The following is an 18439-nucleotide window of genomic DNA, read 5'->3' as shown; positions in this document are numbered from 1 at the left end:
GTAACTTGTCCAAATTCATGAAGTCAGATAACTGAGAGTTAGAATACTGCTTCTACTCAACAAATGCTTGTTGGTTGAATGTATGAATGCCACAGGTATGGCTTCCTGACTTCAGTCAAGGAGCAAGAACAAGACCAAACATTTATGGTTCTCAAAGTGCTTTTTCATCTATCATCTCCTTGGGCCTCACAGCTAGTGCATGAGGGAGGCAAGGCGGGTGTTATCTTTCTTCAACAGATGAGGCAATAGGCAGAGCTTGCAAAAGGCTTATGGCTACACACAACAAACAAGGAGTGGGGCCCTCCTGGAAAAACTTAAAGAGTCCCCACATACCTTGTTTAATCACTCAAGCATGTGTTAAGCACCTACTATGTGCTAGGTATGCTCCTTTGCACTTTAAATAATTAACTCATTAAGTCTTCTGCTTGTCAACAAATACAATTGAGTGGTTTCTATATTCCAGGTTCTTTGGTAGGTTCTAGGGATATAGCAGTGAATAAAGCAGAGGAGGTCCCTGCCTTCTGGGAGGCACCTGGCAAAGACTGAAGAAACTATGCCCCACTGCCAAATGCCTAGTCAGCAACACTGGCCAAACTCCTGCTGTGTACAAAGCATGACTTGGGGCCCTTGCCAAGGAGGTAGTGGACAAGGCTATGAGCCATGGTCCCCAACTTCAGGAATCATAAAATCTCTAAGCTCTTGGTTCAAAGGATATCCACATACTCTGTCAGCCTAAAAGTTTACTCCTGGAGAGTAGCTCCAATAGCGATCACAGAAACCTGCTCACTGCGAAGGCAACCTGATAACAGCAGCAGTAATAGAAGCTGTCACACTGAGTCATCATTATATGCCAGCCTCCATGCTAAGTGCTCCATGTATCCTACCTGTTATTTTCATGCTCCTAAGAGTCTTTCAAGAAATGCACTGTATGTTATTATCCCTTTTTTATAGATGAGAAAACTAAGGCTGGGGGAGATTATGTAACTTGTCCAATGATAACTATAGAGAAAGTAGAATTCAGTCATTTGTTTGTCAAATTTCACACCTAACTCCTAACAGTGACAGAATTTCTTCCAGGGAGGCACTGGAGAGGCAATCAGGGATACTAGGCGCAGCAAGTGCCTAGGAAGGCTGGGCCTCCAAAGGTGTCAACAGATTCCTCCTCACCCCCTTCCATCACGTCTGGACATCATCCTGAGATGGGGAGGAAAGAGCGGAACAGTTAGGTATATTCAAGCTATCCCTAGGGCAACAGGAGTCTCTCCCTCTCCGCTGAACCTCTAGGGAAGAGGTTTGTGACCTCCACGTGCCCCCCAACAACCCCTGAAAGAGAGAAACGGGAAAGGGCAGAGGCAGAGGCAGGGAGTGTTTTCTCTCTGGGATTGGGGCAGGCAAACCAGGGAGGAGGAAGAGGTCTGAACATGACTAGTTCTTTCCTCTTTTGGGCAAGAAGCCTGTGCAGGTGATATGGTGCATGTCCTTCCCATGGAATCCCCTTGGGAGATTTTTTGGGAATCCAGAGGGCACCTTTTGGATCCAAGAAACCTCAGAGAGGAGGGATACTGGCACAGTCCTGAACTGCAAGCTAAGCTAACAATTTCTAAGCATTGTAACTAGGTCATCTGGTTCCTGGAGAAGCCAGCTGTGGCTGTGGGGTGGGGGATGGGGAGGGAAATTCTGCAGCCTACCAAGATCCCTACTTCCCTTCAGGCCCCGCCTTCCCCGAAATCTGCACCTGCTCCCAAAGTGACACCCCCTCTCCACCCGCCAGCTGGGCCCAGCTGTCAACGGCTCCCAATGCCCCGCCCCTGCCTTCCACGGGCCAGAACCATGGGGGCCTCTTGGGCAGGAGGTACCTTATTGCCACCTGAGCCCTTCAGAAAGGGAGCTGTAGGGCAGGGAAGGGAGTGGCCTCTCCTGGGGGGGTATTTCTTGTTCCATGAGGGCAGCAAGAAAGGTGGGCCCCTTTGGGCCTGCCCAGGGTACCTTCCTGGCATTGTTGCCACAGGTGGCAGGAGACAGGAGACAGGTGATGTTTACCCTGCTGAGAACAGAGTTGCCAAAAGGCTTCAATCAAGCCTTTGAATCTGCACCTGGTCTGGAACCCCAAAATAACAACCAGGGCAGCCTACCTGATCCACAGGTTGCAGGTGCCTCTGGCTTTTACCTCCCTGCAGCTCTGTCTGCTGAGCCCTGGCTGGCAAAGAATTTTCTTTCCCAGGGGTTCCTGGAGACCTGGCTGCATCCCTCCGGTGTTGGGCCTCTTCCCACTGGGCCTACCTCTAATGTCAACCATCCCTGTCCCTCTGCCCAAAGGCCTCAACCATCAGTCTGCTACCTTTTTCCTGATTAACTTTACTGACAATCCAGACCATCTTCGGCCAGTCTGCCCCCTCATGGTCTCCCAAATGCTTCATACACTTCCCATCTTCCAGATCTGTCTGGGAAGTTTTTACCTACCAAGGCTGCACTTACTACTGAAAACTCTCATGGCCCACATCTTCCTGATAGGTAGTAACGATGTCTAACATTGAGCATACTGTATGTCAGGCACTGTGCTAGGTGGGCTACGGTCACTTACTCATTCAACAAATACTTGCTGACTTTTTCCTATGGGCCAAGCCCTCTGCTAGATACAGGGGAGGAAGGAAAACATGAGACAAAGTTCCTGCAATCTGGGAGCTTAGGTTTTGCTGGAGGACATGGACAGTAAACATGTAAACATGGGTGGCCTCTGGAGAGGTGATATTTAAATTGAGACGTAAATGATAAGAAAACAGCCCTGATCAGATCCAAGGGAAGAGTGATCCAGGCAGAACACAGAGAGCCTATGAGAGATACTAGAGACCACTACTATTATCTCCATTAAGGGATGACTGTTACCTTCATTTTTCAGAAGAACTCACTGTGAAATGCACAATGCCATACTGCTATGAAAGCTATTATCCAAGCCTCTAGTGCCCTTTCCCCTTCCTGACACTTTCCACTATTGGCACAGAAGAGGGTCTGAGTTGGTGACACAATTGGTGAGGCAGAAGGAACACACTGTGATGCAGGCGGGGGGTTGGAAGGCTTTGGGTCATCGACTGAGTGGCTGATGGTGGAAGTGGGCTAGTCTGGCAGAGGCCCAGGACACCTGCGGGATGCAGCCAGTAGATCTATCCTCTTCCGCTTCTGGAGTCTACACCACAAATTTGGCACAGTTTGCCTGGAGCCATTCACCAAGTGTTCTGGGTCTATTCCTAGCACTTCAAATGAGTTTGCTTCCTTAGAGACAGAGACATTTTTGTAGCCTAACCTGCATCTAATAATAACCATCCTTAATGTTCATTCAGCAGACACTGGCCGAGCCTTTGCCCAACCCCAGGCCCTGTGCCAGGTACTCCGGGTAAGAGAAGCCAGTCTGGGCCTGCAGAGAAGCAATGACGCAATGGCTTGAGAGTAGGCTTTGGCACCAGATACATCTGAGTGCAAGACCCAGTTCTGCCTCTTCCAAGGTGTGTTACTGGGGGCATATTATAGAGCCTCTTGAAGCTCTGGATTCTCTATCTTCATACCAGAGCAGCTGTGAGGACCAAACAAGAGAATTACGTCAAGGTCATAAACATAGCACCTGGCACAGTGCAAGCACTCAACACAGAATATCTGCTCTTATTACTAAAAAACACTTTTGCATTTCATGTTCTCATTTAAGCCTCACTTACTCTGGTAGTTGGTATTATTCTCTCGGGTTTATGAATGAGATTTTGAAGTTGATTTGCCTAGTGTTATGCCACCAGCAAGAAATCAAGCTAAGTTTCAAATCAATCCAGGGATTTATCTATGGGTGTGCTGAAGATGATCTATACAATACTAACTACAATAAACCTTGCCTGGTGTGTCTGGGAGCTGACGGGATGGAGAGGAGATGCACACAGCCCAATTCGAATGGCAGGATACCAGCAAGACCCAAGGTGAGGGCCACAGAAACAGACTACTGAGGGAGGGGACCCAGTCCTGCTCATAGTGGTATTCAGAGCATGCCCAGCACTTAGCACACATAAAGCATTCATCTGTATTTGCTGATTCAACAAATGAAACAAAATTCTGAGGACAGCTCCGAGGGATGAATCCAGTCTTAGGGAAGGCAGGCAACATCAATAATCGGAAACACCAAGAGCTGGAACACAGGTTCTAAGTGTGACTCTACCATTTATTGTGGGACAAGCCCCCTTGCCTTAGTTTACTCCCTGAAATGGGACTGAATATACCCATCTCACTGACAACACTGAAATGATACATGCAGTAGAATCTGGTAAATTATAAAGAATTACCATCACATAAAAGCAACTATCTCACGCTATAGACTACTAATTTGGCAAAGTGTTGCTTAGTCAAATACCTAGAGCTTGAATCCCAGGTTGTTCTGGTACTAGTCTGTGAGGCTTTGAGCATGTCACTTTCCTCTAAGCCTCAGATTCTCAAGCATAAAATGATGATAACCTTACAGGGTTTTTAGGAAGGATTAGAGATAAAGAACATGGGCTTTGGAATAAGTTGGTTTCAACTCCTGACTCTGCCCCTTCCTAACTGAGCCTTCCCAAATTTTGGTGTCCTGTCATGATAAGATTGTTGGGACAGAAAAACAGAGATGATGCTGGTAAAAGGCCTGTCACATAGGGAGCTCTGGCTAAATGCCAACAATCATCTATAGACACTGGTATAGCCAGAGGAGGGGGCACATGCAGTGTTTAAAAGTGGGAGCTTGGAAGCTACCCTCCCAGACTTTGCACTTACTAACTGTGCTACCTTGTATAAGTTGCTTAACCTCTCTCTACCTCAGTTTTCTCATTTGTAAACTGGGGATAATAATAGTCTCAACTTCAGAGAGGACTGTGTGAACAGCATAAATTAACACATGTTAAAGCACTCTGAACAATGCCTGGCATGGAGTAAGTACTTGATAAATGTTAGGTGCTATTAATAGTAATGTTAACAATAATATTAATCACCAAGTGGAATAACAGGGAGGGATGGTTTATTCCTGGGACATGGGCATCCCATGGAATAATTCCAGGGATGTCCTGGGCAGCTGTTTGTAAGCAAGTTCTCCGCCTCTGAGAGAAAGACCCTTCTGTGTAAAGGACACTAGGCCAGGTTCTCCTGAGCAAAAATCCCAGTCCCACTGATCGTAGGCCTGCCTCTGGGGAGGCAAGTCAGGCTCCTTGGAAGGGACACAGTGTTCCCAGCCCCGCCTGACTGGGGGAACAAAGGCACGTGTGTGTGGCCAGGGAGGAGGGAGGGGAATGTTTCCCTTTCAAGAGTGGAACAAAGGATCTGACGCATAGTTGAGTGCGTTCCAATCCCCTCCCAAGCTAGCTCCCATTCCTCAGATGATTGTCCAAGGAGGTTTTCAACTTTCTAGCTTCCTCCTGAAAGGTGACTATGGAGAGGCGATGGCAGACTCCACTTCCCTCTACCATCGGTCACCAATATCCAAGAGGCAGGATTTATATGTGCCAAACCTCTAAGATCCCTCTTAGGAGTCTCCATCCTATGCAGGGGTGGGTGGGGACCTCTGGGGGAACTCAGGGTTAATGGATGACACAAGGTACTGCCAGTGACAGGCTTAATGCCCCTCTAGTGGGGGTCCAAGACTGAACCAGCTACTGAGTGATGGAGCCATGGGGAGAACCCAGGAGTTCTGACCAAGACTGAGCAGAAAGCTCTGACAGAATTAAGTGGAAACGTACTTTCCAAATTTTAAAGGGCTGATCACAGACTGGAGAGAAGCTAGGTGAAGGGTAAGGGAGTGAGTGGGAGCAAAGAAAGTAACTGACAAGAGGAAAGGGAGGGACATGTTCCCCCCCCACAAAAAAAGTTTGTGGTGGGGAGCCTTTAGGGACATTACTTTCCAGTTTCTAGCCCTCGCCAGCAGGAATCCGGCTGCAGGGCTGGGACAGGAAGCAGTCCATGGAAGTCATTGCAATGGCATTTCCTGAAGAGCGAGAGAAAAATTTCTAGTTCCGAGAGGAGGCAGGAGACTGCCCAAAAAAGCCCTGTAGCTTGGAGCTAGCTGTAAGGCTCCAGATTGGCTTGAGAGCCTAGTCAGGGATGAAACCAAGTAGCGGAAGGTCCTAAAAGCAGTTTCTTTCTGCAAAAACACTATTTGCAAAAATCAATACGTAATAAACGGGAAGCCAGATGCTAACTGAAGGAGCCGTAGGTGGCAGCCGCTGTTTGCTGCTGATAACTAATAATCACTATTCTGAGGGCCTTAAGACATAAATTAACTTCCTGAATCTTCAGAACAAGGCGCTATTATTATACCATTTACAAGTTAAAAGACTTGCCCAAGGTCACAGAACCAGTAAGTGGTTAAGTCCAGATTTGAAAGTCTAGACCCTGCATTTTTCTCCTGATTAACCTTGGGTAAGTCACTTCATCTTTCTTAGCCTGATTTTTCTGCTGCTTACCTTCCTGGGTGGCTAGAAGCATCAAAAAGGCAAGGTGGACATGAAAGCACTTTATAAGTTATGTGCTACATAAATGAAGAGTATTATTATTGTGGGGTCTGGATAAACGACCTCCCATTGACAATAGGGTTAGTTGATTTTTGAAATTAAAATGCTGCAGATGTTGTGACAGGGAAGAACCATCCTAAAATACACCTAATGCAAAATATGCACAATGGTGGAATCTGCCATGAGGCCTAAAGCCACTAAGAACCAGGACTCCAAGACTGTCTACTTTAACCCTTCACCTTACAGACAGAGAAACTGGGGCCTGGAGGTAAAGTGATTGGCCAAGGTGAGACACAGAGTTGAAGTAGATTGAGAGAACTGGGATCCTGACTATAAGATCAGTGCTTGTACCAACATGACATAGGAACACTACGGAGCTCCTGCCCCAATACAAATATGACTGTAGCCTGCCTGCCCTGAGGGTCACAACAAAAGTGAATGGGTTTCCCACGTGAGTTTTCTGGTGAAGATGGTTAAAGAATTATGATACCAACATGCTCCAAGCTCTACATATCTCAGGCATACCTTACTGGATCTTTGCTATGACTTTATGAGGCAGGTATTATTTGCTCCAAGTCAGAGAGTTCAAGGAGCCTGCTCAAGGTCACACAGCTAGACATGGGTAAGCTGGGACCTGAACCCAGATGTGGCAGTTATTGAGACAGAAATTTTGCCAGAATGGAGGAGGATCATTCAGGATATCACAGTTGGAGAGAACAAGCCCTGAAGAACACCTAATTTATTTAGCCCTGATTCTGTGATTCCCAAATGGTTAAAAAATGTGGTTTCCAATGTGGCTAGATCCATGAATACGCCATGTGCAAGTTTGGTCTTATTCTCTAGTTCCTTTTTACCACTTCCACCTCTACCTCCTGATTCAAATCAATATCCTTTTACACTGGGAAGTTGCATCACCAGCCTCTTTGGTGGGCTCCTGGCTGCCACCCTTGCAGAATTCAGATCACTTCTTCCCTGCTCCAAACCTTCTCCTGGCCTCTCTTTCAACCAAAGCTAAGTCCTCATCATGGCCTGTGACACCCTATGTGATGTGACCCCTGGCTCTCTACCCACTTAACTCCAACTGCTCTCCCCTCTTCTCTCCTACCATTCTCCCTCTTGTTTCTTCTCCAGCCACATTAGCCTTATTGCTTATCCTTGAACATGCCAAGCATCCTCCCTCCCTTTGCTTGTAACACTCTTTCTACAAGTACCCGTATTGCCTACCACCTCACTCATCCTTTTTAGGTTTTGGCTCAAATATTACCTTTTGGTGATGCCTTTCCTGGTCACTCTTAAAATTGCAGCCCCACCTCCCTTGCTAGTCATACTATCTGTCTCAACCTGCTTTATTTTCTTTGTAGCACTTACTATCACCTGATACATGTTTTACATATATAATTACACGTTCACTGTCTGTCTCTCCCCACTAGAAAGCTGAGTTCCACAAGGACAGAAACTTACTTTTATTTAACGCTGTACACTTACTACCTAGGACAGGATAGCCTGGGCATAGAAGGAGCTCAGTATTGTTTGAATCAATGAATGAATGATTAGGTCATCACTATTACTCTGGTTTAGCAAGTGCCTGTCTTTCAAAAATTTAGTGGGCATCTCTTTCATTTGGTACCTGCTATGCTCGAGACCTCTGCTCAGTGCTGAAGGCACAAGTTGGACAAGATGTGGACTCTACCCTCATGAGGCTCCTAAACCTGGCAGAAACATGGTAGTGTTAGAAATGTCTTCTTAATGCTAATTTAAACACTACCATTGTTATAAAAAAGGTTTAGCCCCTCTTTCCTTCAGTTACGTGAAACCAGTGATCTTATTCTCCTGGCTCTTCTCTACCCCAGGCTAAACAAAAAGACCCAGTGGGACTGTCTGACTCAGGTCTGCCAACAGGCAATGGGGAAGACAGACTGTCAGCTAGAGAGACTGAAGAGAAGCGGATCCAGAAGTAGAGTGACTCCTTCAAAGAAGAGAGGGGGAGTCCTTAGGGAGGACCCTGTAGAATTAGGTTGGAGGTTGGGGGTGGGGACAAGGCCCTGCTAATTAAGGTAGTAGGAGATTATGTTTCTGTAGAAGAGCCGCTCACTGGGAATTACACCTAAATCTATGCACGCTAAACCCAAGCAAAACCACAGCTGCTGAAAGCAAGCCCCATAATGGAAGGCTGCGAGTGCTGGCAAAACCAGGGAGACTGGGCACAGAGGAGGATGCTCAAGCCCACTGACCTCAGGACAAATGCCTGCTGGGAAAGGGACAGTAATGCCTCCTGTAGCCCAGACAAATCTGGTGACTGCCCAAACAAAAGTCAAGAAAACCCTCTGGGTTCCACTGGAGCCCCCTGAAAAAATACCTCGGTAATTTCCTACCAGAAGCTGAAAGGCTCCATAGGGCTACCGGGGAAATTAGTCCGAGAAGTCTGGAAAGCCCTGCAATGGCAACAGAGTTCTAAGAGCAACCTCAAATGTACATCTAGAAGAACTGGGTGTTTTGAGGGGGAGCCCCTGAGTCACTTCTATCTCACTTTGGAACCTGAGAGAGATTACTAAAAATTTCCATGTTTGGGGTTTCTAATGGGGTTTCCCCAAGAAAACCGCAGAACTGCCAACAGCTGGGGAGATTGACAAAGGTCACTGAGGTGCTTCAGTTAAGCATGTATCTGAAGAAGACATAAAAGGCAAGAAGAAACCTACAGAAACTAGAAGATCACAGAGCCATGCAACCTGGGAAAGGCCAAGTTGTTTTCTTCCCCACATACTGTTCACTGTTCTTAACAATGGTGTTTCCACCAAGCTAAGGGGTTTCCCAGGAACAATGATCCCAAAATGGTCTGGCCTACCTGGGCCCTTACCCTGTAACTGTCCACATGTCCATTAGAAGGCCCCAGAAGCATGTCCCTTTGGGGAAGGTCAGGTCATATACTATTCTGTATGATAATAGGTGAGTATCTCAGGAGCTGGCTCTATTTATTAAGAAACTCTGGGGTCAAAGTTTAGTTTTCTGAGGCAGATAGCCCACTCATTAAAAGAGGTGCTTCCACCCTACAATTAAGGCCCCAGAAGGGCCTTTATTCTAGATCCTTTACTAGAGTTAAGCTATGGAAGGCGGCTATCATTATTCTGTTTTACAGGTGGGAGGGATGGATGCACAAGGGAGGCAAACAGGTTCAGCACCTTATCAGGTGACTCCATGCAGGCAGTGGTGTAGCTATGAGTCTGGAATTCCAGTCCTCGGAGTATCACCCACAAGTAAGTAGACATAGCTGAAGCAGGCCACCTTCTCCTCACATGCACATGATTTTTATGTATTAGTAGGGCCGGAGAGGGTTATAACAATGAAAAAATTAACAAGAAGCCCACTCTGGGCAAAACCCTCATACCCACCTGAGTTTTACCAGTGCCAGAATCTGAGGCTACATACATGCCTTTGGGAACCTGCTACTCCCAACAAAGGCACTGTTTTTCCTACAGCTACCTGAGCAACTCTGGGACCACAGCCCTGGGTGAGCACTTCCACAGGTATGCTTTACTTGGCCCAACAGCATCTCTTGCTTTCTGTGCCAGTATGTCTGGGTCACTCTGTTACTCCTAGGACAACCGAATATGGATGGAGAGTTTAGCCTTTGGAGTCAGGCCAACCTAGGTATAAATTCTCACTCAGTCACTTAACTGGCTGAGGTGGCTGGTGTCGGTCACTTAGCTACCAGGATATTCATATGTAAACTGGGAATAATCCCACCTACCTTGGAAGGTTATTATGTAGAATATATGAAACAGCATGTCATTTCCATGAAGGAAGGTACCCTATCTGGCTATGGCCAGCACCTAGCACCATTCCTACCTCACAGTAGATGTTCAGTAAGTTTTGGCTGCACCTCATACATAAGATGTATTCCATTAAGGCTCGCTTTCTTACCTTTTCCTGTAGGGATGCTAAATTTAGAGTATATCCCAGGGTATAGTGGCCCTACTCATGCATTCATGGATTCCCCTCAGCCACAGCCTCCAGGAAGGTTGTGAGATGCTACTGCAGAATTCACGCAGTTCAAACAGGATGGTACCCAAGAGGGAAGTGGGCAGGTACCTTCAATCCAAAAGATCCTAAGTTGAATTTCTTTCCTTCCTGGCCCCAGGCAAAAATGCATGCTCAGAAATGGTTATGATATAACTGGCTCTCCTGCTGCACATCTCCTCTGTTCACCAAGAGGGAGTAACATATGGTATGTTGTCCAACGGGCTCTAATCATTCTTGAGCAAAGAGACAGAAAATGGAATTTTAATCCAGCTACGATCTAATGTACTTGCCCAGTATTGCTGCGTCTAAACCTCATTCCTCATACAACAGTGGGTGACTGGCAATGCTCTGGTCCAGGTAGCCCTCTGTAGAGGCTGGCTGGCAGACCAGGCACCTCTCCCAGACTGCCTTTTGTTAAATAGCTGGGCACAACCCACCTGGTATTAGGACCACTGGCCAAAGACAATAGTCAGGCAAAGTGGGCAAAATGGTCTCAGTCTCTACTTAGAGATGCCTCAGAGGGTGTGTCTGAAGCGCTGGAATCCTGTCCCTCCTGTAATCAGCTGAACAAATATTTGCCCCCACAGAGAATCAAAGCAGGAGAGAGTAAGAGAGGTCATTGCACAAACCAACAGGAACTATTTAATCATTTATCCCCCCAGGGAGTTTATTTACAGAATGGCTTTCAAGTCTGGTCAGCCTTAGTTCATGAGAGCCCTCAACTCTTACCTCCCCCTAACCCCAGTCATCTAACCTCTATTGACTTGACCCCTTTGCCTTTTACAAGAACTGGCAGGGAAAAGTTGATGAAGTTGCAAAGAAATGGGATATAAGACAGGGGATGCAGCTCCAGGGCAAACTTGGAGGTCTCTGGCTCAGCAGTAAACTGAAGTCGTGCCACGCCCTAGGCCCAGCCTACGGATAATTACATTCTTGACATTCCTGAGGCCATGGTACATGATCCCTTCCACCTCAGCTCCTGCAATAGATGACTTATTTTCCACAGCCTGCGAGATTTTCTGGGCATTCTGAGGGGCCAGAATACCTTTCTTAGGCCCTGACCTTCCCTAGGCATGGACACAAGGCAAAGCAAATAGGATGAGTTTGTTACAGAAGAGCAAAACCTTCCTACAATGACCCCTGGTAAAGAATCTCTCACCACTACCTCATCCTGATTTGATGACAGGCAAGAGAACGAGAATCCCTGGGAAAGGGATGGGGCATGACTCCTGGGCTCAGAAAGTGTGTCTGGGACAAAAAACAACTCCTATAGTAAACTTGCTGGTGACAGTCACTCTTCATGTTAGTTCCAAAATTCACAATACTCTGAAGGACATGGAGGGCTTGCCACATTTTTTTAGTGGAAGAAACTGAGGCTCGAGGTAAACTGGCCTGTCCAAGGTTACCTAAGTAGTTACATGACAGGGCTGGGACTCACTCCTGTGTCAGTTCGTTTATAAAGTCTGTCACTGAATCTCAGTGGGTCAGGGTACCCCACAGAACAGGTTCCTGCTTTGCCAGCAAACAGTGCTCTGTGAAGAGGCACCAGGGCCCTGGCCGGAAAGCAACAGGCAGAGCAGCTGGAGCTCCCCAACCGACCCCAGGCAGCGAGGTGCAAAGTCCCGCGGCTAAATGCGTGACGCAGCAAGCACTCTCCAAACAGGCCAACCATGCACAGAGATGCATTTTTTAGAGAAATGCACACAGGGGTGCAGCACAGACACAACTGGCCCACTAGTGTAAGCACTGCTTATACTGCCCTAAAATCAGATAATCCTCAGACATCCAAGCCAATGGGAACTCCTGCCCTGGCCATGCCCTGTTCTGAGAGGACAGGCCCATATACACAACCCTGAAATGAAGGGCACTTGACTTGGGGAAGGGAAGCCTGGGACAGGACTGACATTCCTGAGAGAGTAAGAATAGAGAGGCTTGTGGGTCACTGAGGCTTACTATCTTCTCTAGGCATTATATTCATCATCCCTTTGCCTGGTGAGCCATTACGTCAAGGTTGGGGGAACACTGGACTAACTTTCCAAGCCCAAAGGTTTTGGGTTGTTTTCCTCTGCCAAGAAACTGGAACACAAGTATGAAAGAGTGGGGTCTTGAGAGTTGCCAGACTGCACAGTGCCTGTTCCTTTAAGTACTAGGTCTTCACAGCAGTTAACTCTTGTGGTGCAGGGAGGCCAGTTACATCTCTTTAACAAATAACATCTCCAATAATCATCCAATAATCACCCAGCACTACAAAAAGAGATACAGGGGAAGGCTGTTGGGGATCTCTGACCAGAGGCCAAGGAAAGGGACACATAAGGGGCGTGGTCTTACCCAGCCGCCATTCTCCTGGATCCAAGGCTCTAGGTGGTCATTCAGGTAAGTGGCCATCCAAGTTGCGATCCGATTCACCAATACCTCCATCTCCTTGTCTACGCTTTCCACGCACAGTGCCCCACCGAAGGAGAAAAAGGCCACAATGCGACCCCAGTTCACCCCATCCCGGAAGAGTTCATTCACTACCTGCTCAAAGCTCTGATACGCTGTCCCTGGGGTAATGTGGAGCTGGGATGTCAGGTCGCTGAATGCCCGCCGGTACCTCAGTTCAAACTCATCGCCTGCCTCCCTCAGCGCTTGCTTCACCGCTGCCATGGGGATCACCTCCCGGGCATCCAAGCTGCTGCTGTGGCCAGTGGCTCCATTCACCGCGGGGCTGTCTGCCAGGTGCCAGGATGGGTTGCCATTGATGGCACTGGGGGTCTCCATCTCTGATTCAGTCCCTTCTGGGGCCTCAGTTCTGTTCTCTTCCACATCACTAAACTGACTCCATCTGTATCCTTTCTGGGAAAGCTTGTAGGAGAGAAAGTCAACCACCAGCTCCCGGTTGCTTTGAGACATTTTTATAATAAGAATGGGCTCGACCAGTCCATTGTCCAAAACACCTGCTCACTCACTGAGTCTGATCTCTGCTTAGTGGTTCTCTTCTGAGATCCGAAGACAAAATAAGGTTCTGTAGGGAGATAAAGAGCTTCAGAGAAAAAAAAATTAATATGCATGCCATTTACCCTACAACATCCCATTCCCCCTCCAGGTACCCGAACTGGTTTCTTTGTGGCTCTTATGAAGGTGTGGGTCTAGCTTTCCTGAGACTTCAATGAAGTCAAATTGAAAGCACCAGTGGGCTCTGAATCATCACACCGACCTTTTTTTTTTTTTACCCCAGCCACCCTCTTTTCTCCGAAACGCCTTCCTCAGAAAGTCACCCCCATGGGCACTCAGTCCCCCAGCCTCCACCCCCGCACCACCTACATTCAAATCCCTCTTAGGCGACGGCAGGCAGGTGCAGCCCCCGGAAGATCTTTTGTATCACAGGTCGCGAGAGAGGGTGGCAGCTGGGATGCCGGTAACTCAGCCGGCCTCGCGGCGGCTGGCAAAAAACCCAGCTCCGACTTGAGGGATCATGCGACCCGACAGGCTGGGAGCCCAAACGGCGATACAGGAATTACTAAGCTGGGGAACCGGCCCCCTCGTTTGCTTCCTCCTCCATCGCCCGGATCGAGGGCGGCCGCTCCGCAGCCGCGGCCTCCTGCCACTGGGAGCCCAGCCCCCTCGCTCTTGTACGCCCCTTGGCTCTCCGCCTCCTACTGGGAGCCAGGAGAACTCTCCCGGAGGTGGTTGATGTGGGGTTTAGTTGTTTTTTTTTTTTCCTCTCCTATTTAAGTACCAGTCCAGGGTGAGGCTTCTGAAACCCTGAAGGGACTTCTCAATGGGGCTCAAGGTTTTGATGAGGGACGGACAGAGGGGGAAATTGCCTCGGATCTGCGGACTGACCTCGGAAAGGCCATCCCCAGGTCTTTCAGGGAGGTTGAAGGCCGGGGACCCCCCAGAAACGCTGCTGGTTTTCTTTGAATTCCCAAAAGGCCCGGGACACGGTAGTGGCAATGGGGGATTGCTGGGTCCTCCATTCCCCGCACGGACACAATGGCCGCCGGCGCCCTGCACAAAGACGGGGTGAGGGTGGGGCGCTGGGCCTCTCCTCGTGTCAGGAAGAGGGGTCGAGGCCTGCCCGAGGGCCGCTACAGTTGAGACCACGTTTTCCTACGGAAAGGCCCAAGGTGGCTTCCCGGCGCCCCCAGGAGGGCATGGTGGCCGGGGGATGCACCTCTCCGGAGCCGGGAGTGAGTGGGCTACCGCCTCACGGCTTCTCCCGCGAGCTAGGCCGGGTACCCTCCGGGGCACCGCCCCGTTGCTAGGCAACCCCTCTCCCTCAGGGCCGCCCCCTAGACCTTTCTGGGAGGAAGGATGTCGCCCCCGGCGGCCTGCCCCGGTGTAGCCAATCAGTGAGCCAAATCGGCACGGAAGGGGGACGGCGGGGGGTCCCATTGGGCGTAGAGCCTGCCACGTACAGGGAAGGCGGTGCTCTCACCTGCGAGCCCCGCGAGCCGTGGGGGGCCACGTCCCTCATTCATCGGCCAGGTTGTTTCCAGACGCGAGGGCTCTTCGCGGTCGAGTTCCGCGTTGCAGACCCGGCAGGCCTACCTGGCTGGCTGCTTGCGCTCTCTGTTCCGAACGAGCCGGCCTCAGTTTCCCCTGAAGAGACCGGGGGAACTTGCAGGCTCAGTCACTTCCGGTGCCGCGGCAGCGCGCGCGAGCCCGAGACGCAAAGGGGGTGCGCGCCTTGAGGACGGGCGTCAAGACCTTGGAGAGAGTGCCCCCTTGCGGTAGAGCTCGGGAATTTAGAAACGCGAAAAGAAACCAGCGCTTACATTCACATTACCATTCATTCATTCACTCATTTTGTCAGTTTCATTCATCAGTCAGTTTCCATATAGAAAAAGCTCGCGTTGTGGCTAAGAAACCCGTATCTGGGATTCCATCTCTGCTAGTTGGGTAAGTTAACTCAATTGATCGCCTCCATTTCCTTAACTGTAAAATGGGTGAAAAACAATGTCTCCCGTTTTTGAATTATTATTGTGAGGATTTAAAGGGTTATTTGTGAGGTCCGCAGAACAATGTATGATCCATAGCATATGCTGCATGAATTCAACAAATGTTTATATTGTTTGTGTTGCTGAAGATAAGAGGCAGGAACTGAGATAGGGACCATGGATGTAGTCAGAGTAGTGTGAGGGACTCCAGAGGGGGCAGGGTGAGATATTTGCAGTCAGAGCAATGTAACTACATGCAAGGAAACCCCCCTGCTATAACTCTATGTTAAACATTGAGCTCTAGAATCATTCTTCAGTGAAATCAGTTAACGTTCCCCTGATAAAGAAGAGTAGCACATGTTTTATTATGCTAACCATTTATAATCATGTGTAAGATTACTTTTGCATACTAAAAGGCTCAGGCCTATGTGCTGTTTTTCCTCGTTCAGATCTGATGAAGTGATTTTGCAAACTGGGCAACTAATTTAGCAAGCCCAGGTATAAACAACACAGTGAAAAGGCAGGAAGGATTCCACCTTAAAGATAAGATTGCATTTTAATACCCAAGAAGTTAAGACGTTAGAAATTCTTAACTTACTCTTTAGCAAACAATACCTCAGCCCACCTTGGGGGCTGAGCAGGTGGCCTTGTTTCATATGCCCCTAGACCAAGATGCTGGTATCTCAGAAGTTGCTTGTGTTAAGTTAATTCTAAATATTCAGGGACCACTTAACAAGTCCACACCGCTGAGTTTTTTCATGTTCTCAAAAAATCCTCAACTGTCCTTAAAACCCTCTAGACAACGCACCAGTGCGGACTCTCTTGTCCCCTCCTGGCGTGACCTGGGAGCTCTGTCCTTCCACCTTATCTCTAAATAGAAGCCTGTACCTTGCTCTCCTACCTTGACTGTGAAGCTCATTCTTCGGCTCCGCAAACAAGAACCCCGGCATCAGAACAAGACAAGACATGATCCCTGTGTTCATGTGGAGACTTAAATCCTTCTGATGGAGAGAGACGGTAAACAACTAAGAAAATACACAAACAAGGTTAATTTTGAAGAGTGGCAAATGCTATGAAGAAAATCAGGGTATTGTTATAAAAAAGATGAAGGGATGGTGCTGTTTTAGACAGGGTGGGTGATCAGGGATGTAAGCCCTGCTCTCTCTGCCCAATGAGGGAGAGAGGCATTTGTTCCATAATCATTTATGCAGGGTGGCCAGAGATGGCATCTGTGAAGAGATTATGTAGAACCCAAGATTTGAAATACAGGAAAATGCCAACCTATCAAAGACTTTAGAGAACATCAACCTAGGCAGAAGAAACAGCTTGTGTGAAATGTCCTGAGGCAGGAAGATCTTGGTATGTTCCAGGAGCTGAAGGAGAAGCAATGACTGAAAGCTAGTGAGGGAGAGCAAATATGGGGGAGAGGAGTTTGGAAGGTTGACCATGATAGTGAGGTGGACTTGATTTTAAGCATTGAAAGGTTTTCATTTTGTGTTAATTTAATTGGTTAAATATAGGCATACAGGAACACTGGATATTAAAAATATACCAAACAGGATAGAATGAAAAAAGTGCTCTTCCCAACCCTGCTTTCCAGTCCTCAGTTGCCCTCACATAGGTCATCACTCTTAACTTCTTTCTTTCAGAAAAGGTGGCTAAATTTATAATAAGCAAATTTCTATGTATAAATGTACTCAAACAGTATTTGTTATAAATATTTGTACATCTTACTTTCACTGCTGAGCTCTACATTTTGGGTCTGCCTCAATTTTTTAAATTAACACACAACTTCATGTCATAATTTACTTGCCCACTACGCTATTTGGAAACAGGTAGTTTCCAATCGTTTCTTGTTACAAATAATGCTGTAACTTGTCCATTTGTTATTTTGTATATGTGGGAGTCTGTTAGGTGAATTCCTGGAAGTGGAATTACCAGTACATGAGTATATGAATTTGTTTTTGTTTTGTCTTAATGGGTATTGGCAAAGTGCTCTATATAGCAGTTGTACCAGTTTGTCCTATCAGTAAAGTATGAGTACCTGTTTCCTCAGGACCTAAACTACACAATGTGTTATTTTTACCCTTGCCAATCCGATCAAAATCAAAGCCACTTTTATTTTTCATTTCTTTTTACCAAGACTGAAGTTGTAGCTTTTCATATTTTTTGGGAGGGGTTTTGTTCTGGTTTCATTTCATTTGCTCTTTTTTTCTTCATCTCATTTGTCCATTTTCCAGGTGGTGTTTCTGTTGAACTTTTTTCTCATTGATTTATAGGAACTTCTATCCTTTTTTTCCTACAGATAAGTTGTAAATATCTTTCCGCTTTATTATTTGCTACCATGGACAGCCTTTTATTTTGTATGTACTTTAATTTATCAGTCTTTTCTTTTGTGGCGTCCGAGTTCTATGTCATTCTTGGGAAGACCTTCAATTTGATATTATAAAATGAATTCTTTTTTCTTCTAGTTTTCGCATGGTTTCATATTTTACATATTTTCAATCCTTGTCCCATCATAAATTCACTTTGGTGTAAGGTGTGAGTCAGGAATCCAAAACTTTCTTACAAATAACGATGAAGTTATCCCAGTATTATCATCTTTTCCCAGCTCATTTGAAATGTCTCCATTATCATAATCCACATGCCCAAGTTGTTCGGTTCACTTCTGAACTTTGTCATGTTCCATGGAAGGTTTTAAACTGGCACAGGACATGATCTGATTTCCATTTTTAAAACCTGTGGTATCATAATTATTTCGATGTGAAAATCATCATAGGGGAGTCTGTGATGTGCTTTGCGAGCCCAGCAGAGGGCAGATCAACTCTACCCACAACCGTGGGCTTTATTGAACTGGCCTTTAGAAAGAGAATAGGATTTTGCCTGGGAGAGAAAGGAAGTAAGGGACATTTTAGGTGGAAGGCACTGCCTGAGCAAAGGCATGGAGGTCTAAAGTGAGAGCCCATGGTGTGTCCTAGAAATAAACTGGGATGGCTG

General features: G+C 47.3%; 2 protein-coding genes across 6 annotated transcripts in view; one reads left to right on the top strand and one right to left on the bottom strand.

The window, feature by feature from the left end:
- BCL2L1 (BCL2 like 1) overlaps nt 1-15144 on the bottom strand; it is a 44812-nt gene extending 29668 nt beyond the window's left edge. The window contains exons 1-2 of one of the 5 annotated variants that reach the window (XM_017653700.3): nt 14941-15144; nt 12849-13524 (exon numbers count right to left, since the gene is read on the bottom strand). In XM_017653700.3, coding sequence (XP_017509189.2) covers nt 12849-13412 — 564 coding nt within the window. In that variant the 5' untranslated portion in view covers nt 13413-13524; nt 14941-15144. Of the gene's footprint in view, nt 1-12848; nt 13543-13823; nt 14244-14940 lie in introns of those variants that run through there. The other 4 variants (XM_037004665.2, XM_037004666.2, XM_037004663.2 and 1 more) reach the window with 4 other exon arrangements.
- A 147-nt stretch (nt 15145-15291) lies between these two features.
- TPX2 (TPX2 microtubule nucleation factor) overlaps nt 15292-18439 on the top strand; it is a 65185-nt gene continuing 62037 nt past the window's right edge. The window contains exons 1-2 of the mRNA XM_073236755.1: nt 15292-15404; nt 16242-16459. The gene's annotated coding sequence lies outside the window, so the exon portion shown is untranslated. The remainder of the gene's footprint in view (nt 15405-16241; nt 16460-18439) is intronic.

This window comes from Manis javanica, chromosome 5, assembly GCF_040802235.1.
Source record: "Manis javanica isolate MJ-LG chromosome 5, MJ_LKY, whole genome shotgun sequence".
Classification (NCBI taxonomy): Eukaryota; Metazoa; Chordata; class Mammalia; order Pholidota; family Manidae; genus Manis; species Manis javanica.
Note: the sequence above shows the minus strand (reverse complement) of the source record. Positions and strands in the feature narration are given on the sequence as shown.